The 15758-nt window shown below is 45.5% G+C and overlaps 1 protein-coding gene across 4 annotated transcripts in view; it reads left to right on the top strand.

Moving 5' to 3' along the window:
• LOC144114598 (uncharacterized) overlaps positions 1–15758 on the top strand; it is a 65406-nt gene that overhangs the window by 35182 nt on the left and 14466 nt on the right. For all 4 annotated transcript variants that reach the window (XR_013311066.1, XR_013311067.1, XM_077648451.1 and 1 more), the window contains 4 exons: positions 1282–1399; positions 12190–12385; positions 13541–13622; positions 15353–15475. Coding sequence is in view for 2 of the 4 variants with exons in the window: in XM_077648451.1 (XP_077504577.1) it covers positions 1282–1399; positions 12190–12385; positions 13541–13622; positions 15353–15456 (500 nt within the window). In the remaining 2 variants the exon portion in view is untranslated. The remainder of the gene's footprint in view (positions 1–1281; positions 1400–12189; positions 12386–13540; positions 13623–15352; positions 15476–15758) is intronic.

Below are 15758 nucleotides of genomic sequence, written 5' to 3'. Positions count from 1 at the left end.
TCCATGCAGATTTCTAAAATCCACGATTTTTTTTGCTGAAACATGGAATCACAGAAAGCTAGTGGCCTTGGGTAGAGCTACAAACTTTTTCATGGTGAGCAGCACCCATTTTGGTACTGCTACCTGCTGCAGTGGCTCACTGACTATTGTATGCAGCTGCTGAACACGAGCTCATGGGTTCAAACCTGGGAGTGGGTGCCATGTTTTAATGGAGGCGCAGTGCAAAAACATGTTTGTATGGAGATTTGAGTGCACATTGAAATAGAAAAAAATCCGACTTGGTCGAATGATTTTTCTGGGGCATTCCACTACCGCACATCTAACAGTGTAGGTCTGGCAGGGTAAGTAAAAGTCTATAATTTGATTTTTACTGCTTGAAGAGCATACAGGTTCATTTTATGGTGTTTACTCTATCATCAAAATAAACATCAGCACCTTGTACACACCATTGAGAGGCGAGAATTTTGGGCTAGAAAACAATGAATGTTGGTCTTAATTTTTTTTTTTACCTTCGTGCCAGCTACTGGACAGTCAATCTCATCTTTGTTCTTTTTGGCTAGCTTGTTCTTAGTTCCTCAGCTGCTCACTGAAGCTTACCTTCCTTCTCCAGTAGAATTAGCACTGATGTTGAAGGGGCTTGGGAATTGCCATTAGAGTCGCCAAATATTTCTCTGATGACTGAATTGTCCAGAAGGGTTAAAAAGGTCTCGAGCTGCATCCCTTAGCAGTAGTGGGTTGTTTTTTCTGAAAAATACACGTATTTTTGTGAAGAAGAAAACAAATAAAAGCCAGTTTGACTGGATGTCTTAACCTCACCCCTGTGCCCAACAAATTCACTTGTTGGCTCGTGTGGTAGCATTTTCTTGATCACTTACAAATATTTGCACATCTGCTGCTGGTTAGTGTAAAAATGCACAGAAAACAAAATGTACTTTATCTGACAGTGGGAACTCTGAGAATATTAGATTATATAGGCATCTACCTGGCACCCTTTTTGATAGCAAACACCAAATTCAGAGATCATTTAGAGATTTGGCGTGGCACTTCGGGAACATGATAGAATTGTAGGCAGTTTACAATGCATTCGAGGTGGCACCAGTAGACATTGCTGTTAAATTTATTCTGTACGGTGTAAAATTTGAATAGACACTAGTGGAATGTGTGTGTTCGATTGCCTCATAACTGTGAATTTCATGTTTTAACGTTCTCTGATGTTGGCAAGAATTGGGAGAGTTAGCGCACAAGTGTTCCTCTCACCCTGTTCTCAATTCACTTGTGTAGGTTTAAGGCAATCAGACTGGGAAGTGGACAGAGAAGTTAGCAATTGCTGTCATGGCTTGGAAGGAGTGCTGACAGTGACGCCAAAACTCCTCAGTGACCGATTCTTGGAAAGATCGGGGTGAGTTTTTTGTCTGCTTTTCAATTCTTGTGATCTACTGGTTGCTGTGCTTTGGCTAAAAAGGGCCCCTTTTCAGCATGCATTCATTGCAGAGCTTCACCTGCATTACCCCTGGGTTAGCATGCTTGTACTAAGTGAGACGTCTGGAATATCATGCAGCAACTCTGTACAACTTTCATTGCTTCGAAGAAGGCACGTGCTGCTTTTGTTTCCAAAAAGAAAGGTACATGAGGTCAGTAGGTGAGCAGCATGTGTTGAACAGTCAAACACAAGGGAACACGATAGCATTAAGGGTCCTGTTAAATGGAGAAACCGCTGTGCATTGGCATGTCGAAAAAAATCTAGATTGGTTGAAAGGGTTGTGGCGTCACAACCACATGACCTCATGTGGGTAGTCCGAACCCCCCACAATGATCACATGGTACAACAGTGATGACATCGCTACACAATTCCTCATTGGTCTGCAGGGTTGTGAAGTCATTCTATCGTCATTACATAGTGCCTCTGAAGAATGAAAAGTTGTTGCGCTGAAAACAAAAATGGTCGAGTTTGGACTCGGACCGCTCTTTCCAAGGTTGTGAGCCAGGCACGCTACTCCATCCGCTGAGGAACGTCCGTTCGACTTGGTTAAAGGGAGGCCTTGTGTGTTGTGGAAAATAAGTAATAAAAATAAATAATAAAGTAATATAAAGAACAGGGCCCATGTCTTCGAAGTGATATGCAAAGAGGACCCCAGACCGCTGAAGGAACCGATTAAAGTTATCACATAGCACTTTTAAGGCGGAGCTAAAGTGTCCCCCAAATCTTTTTCTGCATGTTATATACCACCTTTGCATTGTTTACTGGGAAAGAAAAGATCACATTTTGTACTGTGAATGAACAAAAGTGGTAGGGTTTTAACGTAGTTAAACCGAGTAGACGTGCGAACGCATGTGTTTAGCCCGGTTGGCTCATGGTTTTGCTTTGCTGGGTCATCGGCATGTCTGGCGATGATATTAGACTTAGGTTAAGCTCTGATCGAGGTTAAGCTGATCTGATCTGTTTGCGCCGCAGATGGAAGTTGATGGAGATGATGTGCCATGCACAGCGCCAGCATGTGTTGCAGCTTAACACGACGCGGGATCAGCTGTGGTGATGGCATAGTGCTCTCGTGCAGTGGCCAGAGAAGCTGATATGTTTGTGCTATCGCAGGTTTGAAACCCTAGTTCCAGCAATATTTATTTTATTTCTGCACCCTCAAGGTCATGGATGCCACAGGATTTTTGGTTTGGTTTGACCCCGTGAAGCAGTGCTTTGGCACCAAAAAGTTCTGGCGTTACTATATTGGCTCACCTGTCACATGCCTTTAACGTTTCTGTGTATTAAGATCTGCTTAACGCAGTGTTGGCAAATTTTTTAACCGGGAGGAAGGGCATTTTATAATTTTTGCAGGAATGCAAAAATCGTGATGCAGTGACCCCTACTTCTGGTGCCTACACAAGTGGCCCTGTATTGTTTGGCATGTTATAATTTAAGAATTCATTGATTAATGATGTAAAGAATAAAGAAAACAGAGAGCTGATTGCTGTGCAAATATCTACCGTGGTGGCTGTATGGTCTTGATTTTCGGCTGCTGAGTCCTAAGCTGGGGGCATTGAATTGGGGCTGCAGTGGCCTGCATTACGGCGCAGGTGAAATGCATGCACGCGTTTGGGCTGTGTGATGTCAGTGCATATAAAAAACCCTCACATGATCAGAATTAATCTAGAGCTCTCCTTTGCACCATCCCTCACATCCCATGTGCAGCATAGGGACATTGAACCCTACATTCCATCATTTACTGTATAAATGCAAAACAGCCTTATCATTCCAAAGGTCTTTTCACAGATCTTTGCCTGTGCGCTAATAGGCCGAATTCAAATGAGGGTCATTCCATGCCAAACGTCCCAGACGTTGCGCTCGACCATCTTCAATTTGTTCAAAAAAATTCATAGAAACTTATCCTAAAGTACGTAATCAAAGCCTGTACTATTTCTGCCAAAAAAAAAAATTATTTGTGAGGTGAGGGCAGTTTGAATATTTAGAAAACACGAGAAACCAGTCAATGCTCAATACTAATAAAAAATTCAAATCTTTAAAAAACACTTCACAATTTTTCATTGACATTTGCACAGATTCTGGCTTTCAATTTTCGGAGCATGCAGCTTTATACGGCATAAATATTTTTTAAAAATCGAAAAAGTGTGAAAATGTTCCATTTTTGTCGTTTTTTGTTTTAAATAGCAACTTGCTCTCGGAAATTCAGAAATAGCTGTTTTGTTTCTTTAGATGTCTTAGTACCTATTACAAATGTTACAGGTGATCAAACTGCATACATCAAACTAAATAAAAAATACTAAATTTGCAAAAAGCTTGTTTTGAGCCAAAAACACTCGTTAATTTCACCCTGAGGTGGTCCAAGTAAAAATACAAACAATAGCAGGTTACATAGAACAGTTTATTGGCTTTCATGGCACAACACTAATGGCCAGATAACCACTTCAGTTTGCCGTCGTTGTTCGCTCTCGTGCATTTATGGGGCTGGAGCTAAAGAAGATATTGTGTGACATTCGGTGGTTGGTATGTAATAAAAGAGATAATTTTCGCTCTTGAAGTTCCAACAGACCTGCTTTGGTGTGGGGCAGCCAAGAGAAGAAAAGCAACGATATTCAGCGTGCTGTCTCGCATGGACCACGAGGAGGGCTGACCAGCTTGCATGGCAGGTGTATCACAAGTGCTTTATTTATATCTCAATAAGATCACGGGGAGTGCGTGCCTCGGAGCACACGTGAAAGTGCGAAGTGCACACTGCTGCGAGCTTGCAGCGAGTAACGCGAGACACGCTGGCGGTGAATGTGGCCCGCTCGCGCGATGGTACGTCGCTCGCATGAAGGTGCTTCGCCAGCATAGTGGCTGGTGCGTAGTTGTCGCTCGTGTATTAATGCAGAAATTGCACTGATTAAATCAAATACAACCAAGACATCACATCGGAAACAACCGGGCATAAGCCTCTGACAGCCATAAGGGTCAGGTACCACGTGGTGCTGCTTCGTCACGGATTGTTTCAACACCGGATCGTTCTGGTCATTTCCACATCGGCATCTCACAAGCTTTTATGCTGGTGCTTACGCCTGTCATGGCACTGACAAGAATGACTGAGTGTGACAGAACCACACCGAACAACTAGCTCACTCTGGCATGTGCCACCCCGGCAGCTTTAAGAAAATCTTTTCCCACGAATACGTGGTCGACTATTCAACGTTCCCATGCTGGCCTGAAGTGAAAACCTCACTTAAGAACAAGAACTCTACATTTCGTCTGGCCATAGTGTCGGCAGTGTCGTGCTGTGCGGTGAAGAGGCGTTAAGAGACGACGCAACTTGCGGCGTGAGAGCTCAACTTGAAAAATTCCTTTCTTGCTTTAAACGGAATTACCCCGATAAAAATTTCAGAAATGAACAGCAATAAACTGTTCTATGTAACCCGCTACTGTTTGTATTTTTACTTGGACCACTTCACGATGAAATTAACGAGTGTTTTTGGCTCAAAATGCACTTTTTGCAACTGTAGTGTTTTTTTTTTACCGTGATGTACGCTGTTTCATCACCTGTAACATTTGTTGTAGGTACTGGACATCTAGAGAAACAAAACGGCTATTTCTGAATTTCCAGCCGCCGCGGTGGCTGAGTGGTTATGGTGCTTGGCTGCCGGCCCGAAAGACGTGGGTTCGATCCCGGCCGTGGCGGTCGAATTTCGATGGAGGCGAAATTCTAGAGGCCCGTGTGCTGTACTATGTCAGTGCACGTAAAAGAACCCCAGGTGGTCGAAATTTCCGGAGCCCTTCACTATGGCGTCCCTCATAGCCTGAGTCGCTTTGGGACGCTAAACCCCCATAAACCATAAACCTATTTTCGAATTTTCAAGAGCAAGTTCATATTTAAAACAAAAACGCCAAAAATGGTGCATTTTCTTACTTTTTTCGATTTATTTTTAAAGATATTTATGCCGTATAAATCTGCATGGTCTGAATTACAGTCAAACCCACTTATAACAATACCGCTTTTAACAATATATCTGATATAGCAATGGACAGCTGCGGCACCGTCACCTTTGCAATGTGTTCTATGGTAAAATAAACCACTTATAACAATGCTATCATACTAGATTGTCGGTTATAACAATTAAATGTAGTCATTTGGAGCCAACTCACAAAGAAAAAACTCGCAAACACAGCTACCAAGCCAGCCAAACTACGCTTACGGCGCAAAAAACGCGCGCGCGCGTATGCGGAGCCACCCGTGACGGTGCACGTGACGGTGCATACGAGGCGAGGCGCATGGGGTGAGCCGGAGAAGCTTGTATGACTCGGAGGAGGAGAAAAGACGGGCACTTTCCTCTGGGCAGAGGTGGAGAGGGTAGGGAGGCGCTTCCTTTTGTTGCTTTTGTATCAGCGCGGGGAGCAGTCCATTCTGAGGGTGCACCGCCCGGTGAAAACGCGTCACGGCATTTCAGCGTGGGCTGCCCCATCTCTCCCACTTTCTTTGGCTCCTGCTTCACGAGCTGCACATGAATTGCTTCCGAAAAGTGGGCTTCGCCGGGGATATCAGTGACGCGGAGTGTCGCGAAGCTCCTGCCAATGGAGCGATTACAGAACTTTGGTCTACGGTGCGCGGTGATGATGACGATGCGGAAGGGCTTGAAGAATTCTTGCACGCCGACGTTGCAGTCACCACAAACAAAGAATTGACTGACTAGGCGATCGTTGCAGCAGTCACCGGCGCGGAAGACGATGACGAAGATGAACCGGAGCCTGTACAAGTTGTCTCTCATCAGGAGGCCTCAAGAATGATCGAGTCCCTGCGGGACTTCATTTTTGCAAAAAACCTTTCACTCGGACATGTCCAATATTTGGATGCCCTCCAGAACGATGTCAGCAAGATTGCCGTGAAGCAGTCGAAACTCACCGATTACGGGTTTGTTTCAGCAAAGAAGTGAGAAGTGCAAGCTATTTTGCCCTATTTAAATGCTTTCAAGGTTGCCGCAGCAACCTTCTCGTATTTTTTACAATGCCCCTTTCGGTGCCACCAAAACGATGCCTCGGCGGAGCTCGCATGTCACTTGCCGTCCTGGACCCCTCTTTGCAGTTGTTATGCTTTTTTTCGTGAAACCAGTGTATAACAATTATCGGTTATAACAATGGAATTTTCGTGGCACTTGAACATTGTTATAAGTGAACTCGACTGTATATCAAAAGTCAGAATCTGTGTAAATGTTAATAAAAAAATTGAAGTGTTTTCTAAAACTTTGAATTTTTTATTAATTATTGAGCAGTGCATGGTTTCTCACCTTTTCTAAATATTCAATACGCATTTTAGGATAAGTTTTTATGAATCTTTAAGAACAAATAGGAGATGGTAGAGCGCAACGTCTGGGACATTTGGATTGGAATGACCCATGAAGATACTGCTGTGTGTTATCTCATGGTGCATAACTAGTGAGGGAAATACAGTAATCAGCTTATTTTTTGCGACCTTGATATTTCACGAATTGGACTGATGATGCAGTTAAGAATATTGCACGAAGACTAAGTTTCGCATAGAACATGTGGTTGGCCCCCCTTGGTTACTTCCTCCTTGAGGTCGATAAGCTTTTGAACGTGACTAAGGCAGGTATCTGGCTTGTGCTACATGGTGGTTCACTCTTGCAGGACTCACCTTAGCGGGAACTCAGCCGTCGACAAAAAGAAAATACACTAATTGATGTTAAATTAATTTCCAAAATTAAAAAAAATCCAAATTAATTTCCGAAAAAAACCAAAATCGCCAAATTTTTCGGCGATTTTTGGTGAAAATGATTGTTGTGGCTTAGAACACACACCAAAGGTGCAAAAATTCTCTAAAATCTCTTCGCGATGGGAGAAGCACAACTTCGAGCCGGACGAGTGTGACTCATCATTGGTGGTATTGGTACAATCTCCCATTAGGTACAGCTCAGGGTTGATGGTTAAATCGTTAACGAGGACATTTCAATGTGGTGTAAGACTGACCTTCAGCTTTGGAATCTTCAGAGGCTGGCGCTTAACGAAGAAGGCAACGAGAAGCGCCGAACGCTCGGTCCCTCGTGCGTGCTCTGGACTGAACGCAGCCTCTGGTCTGTGCCTGGACTGTACCGCTGGTTGTTCGCGATGCTGTGCTTTGGAAGACGTTTCTTATTACAAGTGGTGGAGGTGCCAATGATCCCCTCGCCCTGGAGCTTCGCACCCGCGCATTGCCTACCGCCTCTGCAATGCCTGAGACCGTCACCCAAACCGCTTCACCGCATCCGTCGGCTGTCTTCTGTTCCGGCATTGCGCACCAGTGTGACCCGGCCATCTTCAGCGGCACAGATGACACGGATGTCGAGGATTGGTTGGCCTCCTATGAACACGTAAGCGCATACAATAAGTGGGACGATACCGTCAAGCTCACCAACGTTATCTTTTATTTGAGCAACGTAGCCAATCTCTTGTTTCGAAACCACAAGGCCGACATCTCAAGCTAGGCAGCTCTAAAAACCAGCCTGACAGAAATCTTTTGCCGTCCCGCAGTGCGCAAGCTTCACGCCGAGCAATGCTTGCGAAGTCGGGCCCAGCAAACCAGTGAAAACTTCACCAGTTATATAGAAGATGTCGTCGACCTCTGCAAGCGTGTCAACCCTGCTATGAGCAAGGCCGACAAGATCAGACATATTATGAAAGGCATTGAGGATAATGCCTTCCAGATGCTTGTCGCCAAAGATCCCCAGACTGTCTCCAGTGTCATCGGCTACTGCCAAAGCTTCGATGAGCTGCGCAAACGGCGCCTTTCTACCTAGCGTGCAGGCTTTCAGGAGGCCACACTTTCCAGCTTGGCTCTCCCAGGGGACAATACTCTGGACCAACCGTCGCTCCTCCAGCGCATCCAGCAGTTTGTACCTGAGGAAGTCGCACGCCAGCTATCTTTATCTACCTGCCCACCTACGCCTGCGCCGTCGCTCACTCCCAACCTACAGCGTGTTATCAAGGAGCAGGTCGCTGAAGTCCTGCCACCTCCTCCTCAGCCACCTCTGACCCCGGCTCCTCTGACATACGCCGATGCCGTGGTGCGGTCGCGGCCCTCACGTGCTGCCCCTGTCTACAGGCCATCTACCCGGCAGTTAGAACCCTAGCAACCTGCAATCCCACCTTACCGTCTGGTTGCCCGCCCCCGATCACAGCTGCAGCCACTCAACCCCTGGCGCACATAAGACAACCGCCCTATTTGCTGCGCCTGAGTCGCTGGCCACGTGGCTCGTTTGTGTCGCAGTCGTGACCACCGTCACTACGATTATAGGCATGAGTCGACGTACGACCTTCCGCCGTTGTCCTCGCCTGCATCACACGAGCCACCTCCGGATTATTCTTCTCCCAGGTACCATCCCCGCTCCCACCGCTCGCTGTCTCCTGCCCGCCGTTCCCGTTCTCCGGTGCTCCACCGCCAACCCGCCTTTCATGCGGAAAACTAACGGTCGCAGTTCTGGAGGCAAGAACTGCGTTGCCAGCGACTCACTCAAGACCTGCTTCTGTGCCTGCCAATATTATTACCGTGGTCATTGAGGGAGTCGCCGTTGAAGCACTTGTTGATACTGGCGCAGCCGTTTCCATTCTCACTCACACCCTTTGTCGCAGACTCAAAAAAGTGACGACGCCCCTTCCTCCCGTTTCTCTCCGCATGGCCAGCGCTCAGGACATTCAACCGTTAGCCGCCTGCACCGCCCACCTGCTCATCAGGAACGTTCCCTACACATTCAAGTTCATCATCCTCGCCCGCTCCTCTCACGACGTTATCCTTGGTTGGGACTTCCTCTCCTCACATCACGCCGTTATTAACTGCGCCAGTGCTCAGCTTGACTTGTCGCCCTACAGTGACACCCCCTTAGATGTAACCGGTGCTGCTGCCGCTACTGTGGTCGTCTCAGAGGACACAGACGTTCCGCCTTTCTCTTCAGTGCTGGTGCCTCTTGTGCTGCTCTCTCAGATGCAACTGTCACTTATATTCCCTCTTTACTTTACGATGTGCTGACCACCAGAAGTCTGTTTTGCTGCCTCATGCCGTGCCGACAATTGGTTGTGGCTCCAGCGCTATTTATGTGGCCAACCGTTCTCCTGCCCTACCACTTTACTCCGTGGCCAATTGCTTGGTAGCGTTGCCTTTCTCGATCCCGCCTTAGCATACCCCCTTGTCGATAGCACGGCCGGCTTTCACATCAGCGCCATTACGCCTGTTCCCATCACGAATCAGTCGTCTGTCGATATTTTTCACCGTTCCGTTGACGCCGCCCTAACGTCTACCCAACGAGACCAGCTTGTCGCCGTTTTGCAGCGTTTTCAAGCTTCGTTTGACTACCAGCAACCCTCCTTGGGCCGCACCACCACCGTTACCCACTGTATTGACACTGGAACCCATGCCCCTTTGCGCCAACGTCCGTACCGTGTGTCAGCCGCTGAGCGCCGCATCATTGACGAGCAGGTGACTGACATGCTCAAGCGTTACGTGATACAGCCGTCGCACAGCCCGTAGGCATCGCCAGTGGTTCTGGTCAAGAAAAAAGACGGTTCCATCCGGTTCTGCATGGACTACCGTCGTCTGAACAAGATTACACGCAAGGACGTTTACCCTCTCCCCTGTATCGACGATGCCCTCGACTGCCTGCAGGGCTCTGAGTTCTTTTCTTCATTGGACTTGCGCTCCGGTTACTGGCAGGTGCCGATGGCGGAGGCCGATCGCCCAAAAACTGCATTCGTCACACCCGACGGGCTCTATGAATTTAATGTCATGCCCTTCGGCCTGTGCAATGCACCCGCCACATTCGAGCGCATGATGGACAACATACTCCGAGGGCTCAAAGGGCACACATGCCTTTGTTATCTAGACGATGTTGTAATCTTTTCCCCGGACTTTTCGTCTCACCTCCAGCACCTTGAGACTGTTCTTCGCTGCCTGGCCGACGCTGGCCTCCAACTCAGTTTGAAAAAGTGCCGCTTCAGAGCTTGGCAGCTCACTATTCTCGGACATGTCGTGTCGAAGGATGGCGTTCTTCCGGACCCGGCCAAGTTGCGAGCTGTGGCTGAATTTCCGAAGCCCACTTCTGTAAAAGACCCCCGCAGCTTCGTCGGCCTCTGCTCTTACTTCCGCTGCTTTGTCCGCAATTTCGCCACTATTATCAACTCCCTGACCAAGCTCCTTTCCAGCCACGACCTTTCGGCCTGGTCGCCAGCCTGTGATGAAGCATTTACAACACTCCGTCGCCTCCTGACCACTCCACCAATTCTACGTCACTTCGACCCTCGTTCTCCGACAGAACTCCACACCGATGCCAGTGGCATTGGCCTCATTGCAGTACTCGCTCAGCGCAAGCAAGGCTTTGATGAATATGTTGTCGCTTACGCTAGCCGAGTTCTCACTAAAGCTGAAGCCAACTATTCTGTCACCGAGGAGGAGTGTTTAGCCATCCTTTGGGCGATCGTCAAATTTCAGTGGAATCATTATATGGCTCATTAGCAGCGAAACCTTGTGTTATCATCGTTGACTACAGAAGTGGTTCCAAAAATCCCAGATGTCACCATGGTATCAAAGAAAAATAAAATTTCTTCCGAAGGTGCGGGGAATTGAACCCGGGGCTTTCAGATTGCGAGGCGAGCACGCAACCCATAGGTCACAGAAACGTGTTGCTTCTTGGTGAACAAAGGAAAACCTAGTATATGTGTTGCCTTACGACTGTGTACTAATGAATAGGTGTGTCATTAGAAAGAAAGAGGAAAAATAAATAAATAAAAATTGTAATAAAATGAAATGCAAAAGCACATTAATAGTCTTAAGTGCCCTCTGTCATTTTTCGAAGTAATTTAAAAGCCTGCAAATTCTGTGGCTTCAGCCAGAACCTGAACATCCTTTTCCTTCATAAACTGACCTGGTCAAATGCTATGATGGGTTTTATGCTTGTCACTGGGTCCCAGATATAGCATGAAGAAGAGAGGGGCTAGATTTTAAGGAGTGAAACAAAACAAATGAACAGGAACTTGGGCGATGGCTTGCAAAGCTTATCCTTTAAATACTTCTTTCAACGCTCAGCCGTAAGAAGCGAAGAGAGCCTTTTTCTAGAAACAATGGCACATTCTCTTCAAGAAGAGAAGCCGCCATTGGGGAGGAGGGGTCTCCACACTTTTTCCTTTTACTGCTGGACATGTACAATGTGCTGATGTTCAAGATGGTTTTTTTACCAAATTTTATCGAAATTATTTGTGGAACCTATTTTTCAGGAGTTGTGCACGATTCATGAAAAACACAAAATTTGGTAATTGTGAAAATTAAGTCATTTACTGCGTACTTTGCAGGACTGCTTGAATAGGAACGTGAATTTCACTTGTTGCTTGCTGCTTGCTGTAGCCGGACACAAAATGGGAGGACTGCTTTCTCTTCACAGGGAGTGTTCATGCTTAATTCCGACCTTAGAGTGTCAGTGTTGGGAATTTGCTTGACTTGCAGATTATAAAGTTAACATTAAACTAGTCAGTCCAGCAGGTGTACAGCAATAACGATGAGGGGGTGAGGGAAGACGGATCATTGGTCATGTGGAGTTCTGCAGCTAGCATTGTGATGACAATACAGGAGAGGGTCATACCCTGGTGCTAAGGTGCTGAGGTGGTGCTGAAATTAAAGCATTGGTGTGGTAATAAAAATAACTGTTGAAAAAATAAAGCAAACTTCTCTGTTTCAGTTCTTCCTCATTGTTTTCTTCAAGATCAAGCACTGCCCAGTCTGTATTGAGAGAAGGCTCTAGGCAACTGTGGTCGTGTGATGGGCAACAGTGGCAGCAACAGTCACCTGCAGTTTCAAGATGCATCTCTGGGCCACAGCCTTGGCTACCACCACTGAGCTCGGGGAGTAACAGCAGTAGCTCCAGCAAAGTGCCTGTGAGTTACCCTGCAGTTCTTGAGCAGCAGTAATTCTGTAGCGATTACAAGCAGAGCTTTGGGTTGTTCAAATCATCTGTAGCTTTATTATTTACTATATCACCAGCATGGCTTGGTGTGCGCCTCCCTCATTTACTGAGGCATGTGTGTGCACATGAGTACACTAGTTCTATATTGTTGCCAAGGTTACCAAAGGGCAGTCAGTAACTGCGGTTAATGGAAGTCCATGCTTAGCAGCAGTGCTTTCCAGACATTCTATGCACTTGAGGATGCCCCTAGTGCGATTCACCTTACATGGGGAACGTGTGCTATATCGCTGGCGGCATGGCTCATTGTGTGCTTCTCGTGCTTGCCAAGGCACAAGTGTGTTGGCTCGGTTACTATGATTAGTGCTTTTTTGTCTTTGCATCATTGGCTGCTATCACACTAGATCACCTAGCTATAATGGCTGTTTTATATGGTAAAAACTGTACAGATCGAGGTGGTGCGTGGATTAGAGGGCAGCCTTACTTCATGCTGCTGGCTTCTGCTGGCTATGAGCAACATGGTGCTCGTTATAGTGTTTACTCAGATGAAATTTCTTGAATGAGTCCTCAATTTTCTTTGTGCCTTGCACTTCGCTGTTGCCAGTGAGCTAACTTAGTTCTTCAGTTTGGTTTTTCATTGTAACTTACTCTTGGTTCTGGTCACCATGTCAGTGTCATCTGATGAATGGTAGTTCCCAAAAGCTATCTGGCTATATGAAGAAAGTGCATCAGCAGAGGAGTGCCAAAGAGAGTCACAGCTGATACTAAAGCCAGTGATTCACTAAGGAGGCTGTCATAGTGATACACTGCTTAGGGAGGCTTTATTACAGCATTTTCAGTGCCTAGTCTGCTACAAATGCTTCTGATACATTGATTGGTGCAGCATTGTTCTGCTTGCTAGCAGCACCACTGCATTTGCAAAACCAAAGTCATAAGTGCATGGTGTATTGACACACATTTACAAACTGCATGAATGTCTATTTTATTGTATCACTTTGGAGGATGTGTGCTTACTTGGAGCCATTCTTTCTTTCTTGCCATGGCATATTTGTGAATTAGTGGCATCAGTACTCACATTTAACCTTCTTCCATATATCTTTTTCTTCTTTTCAACTTGCCTTTCCACTAGATGTCCTCTCAGTCCAGCCGGAGATCTGACAGAACAAGTAGTGGATCATCAGCTTCAAAGCTGCCACCTATTGATCCTGCCTGTAAGTGTCCCAAATCATCTGATGAGGTTTAATGTTTGTCATATGTACTCAGGCCACTATTCACGTGGCATAGTAGTGTCTGGGACAAGAGGGACACTAGGAGCAGTGAGGTTCCTGTTGCACCTCTGAAGCTCCGAAGAGCAGATCTGTCTTCTTTGCCTTCCCTTATCCAAGTAGCAGCAGCATTGCAGGAGCCTCATAGCATGACTTGGCACTTACTGCATTGATGTGCCAAGTGATGTCTACACTTTTGGGAGCAGCTGTAATTTGCTGCTGTGTTTGAGGAAAAACTTCAAATATTTGATCAGGGGTACTGGCATATAATGCCTTGACTTGACTCTTTCCTTACTGCGCCATAGGCTATCGGTCAATATATGACCGACATTTTGAGCGTGCTGCCAAAAATTCAAGACTGCGCTCCTGGACAAGCTATGCCATCCAGTTTGATTCTATAATGCCATTTCTTTTTTTCGTTTTCTACCGTGAAGAGGTGACATGAAAAATTAACCATTGACCAGACGTAGTTCACCAGTTGCTGATCATGTTGTCTGTTTCGCTGCGCACTCCTCAAAGGCAAAAGGCCACACTGAGCACATTTGTCGGTTCTTGTGCTCTTTATTTAGAGCAGTAGTGGTGAGTTTGGTAACCACGTGGAATGGTCTGATTTCAGTTTCGATGGTAAGACTTTGTCTCAGAGGCCCGAGAGGGACATCAGCACATACTCACACGTGTTTCGTTTTACCGTTCACGTTATACTTTATGTAGTGCGCTTGATTTGTAGATGATGAGTGTGGTTTTATTTGGTGATTTAGGGTCTTTGGAACATAATGCCAAGATATTTTACCAAATGTGCCAGCAGAATTTTAATTATGATGATGTCAAGGAAGACCATGCCCCCTTTTCACCCATAGAACCCATTCGCTATGAACTGAAAAAAAAAAAAAACGAAAAATAAAAGGAGAAAGGAGAAACTGCAAACTCTGCTATAAAAAAAGACCAGAACTTGGAACAAGTGTAAAGTGCAGCACACCCCACATCTACCTCCACTTCATGACCTTTACGTGACTTCTGTCTTAGTAGCACAGCAGGCATATTGCGTAACTTGAAATTCAAGGCCACGCTGAAAATCTCAAGAATGGTAGCTAAGAACATGTGCAACGTTTTGTGTATTTTATGTTTTTTAATCAATTTTTGGCTCAGTGCAGTGACTTATTTTTGTTTTGCTTGTGTTCCTTTTTTTTGTTACCAGCATATTTAACCAATAAATTTTTAAAAAGTTTCACATACACAACTATGGCATTTTTTTCATTCATAAGCATAATCAATAAGCTACAGTTTGATGTATTACAATACACTTATGCAATGATGTATATAGCACTTTGTGAAGAAATAATTATTATTTTAAAAGACTCAAAATTGGTCATCTTTTATGGTAAGGAAACAGTTAATTGGGCACCAAGAAAGCACAGGCAGAGAGCTTATTTATTGCTCTGCTGCAGTTTAATAGGTTTATCAAAAGAGACGATTTATTAAAAGTAACATCATGTATCCTTATCGCTTAAACATGTTTTTGTTTTTATGAACGGTGACATAAATATAGCCAAAAATATGTGATTTGTTAGACAGTAAGTTCCGTGTATCTCTGAAAGCCTGTGTGTTGAGTTTTCTGGAAGATTTGGCTTGTTGTAAAAGCCAAATTTTATTAATCATATTTTTTTTTGTATTTTCAGCCCTTCAGTCTATTTATGTAGAAGGACATCGAATAAATGTGTCTGAGAGGCCTTTGTACCAAAGTGGGAATAGTTGCTGCTGCAGGCCTAGAGCAAACAAATGACATCAACTGTGTCATGCAGGTGAGCTCTCTGGGACATGCTGTGCGGGATTTTAAGAACTTTGCATTTATTGGGGGCACAGTGCAAAGCTGTGAAGCAGCGCAGGACTTGCTCAGCATTTACAGATTAAACAAAGTTTCCATGGTTAATGAGCGCAAAAAAGAAGATGCAGAGAAGACAGCACGTCACACGTCTTCGTGTGACGTGCTGTCCCAACTACTCAGCTAGCCCAACTTCTCACGTAAAACAAAGTTTATCAGGCTAGACTTCCTTATTTACTTTGGATGCAGTCGCTTTATATTAA

Source organism: Amblyomma americanum, chromosome 1 (assembly GCF_052857255.1).
Source record: "Amblyomma americanum isolate KBUSLIRL-KWMA chromosome 1, ASM5285725v1, whole genome shotgun sequence".
Lineage (NCBI taxonomy): Eukaryota > Metazoa > Arthropoda > Arachnida > Ixodida > Ixodidae > Amblyomma > Amblyomma americanum.
This window is presented reverse-complemented; position numbering and strand designations above follow the sequence as displayed.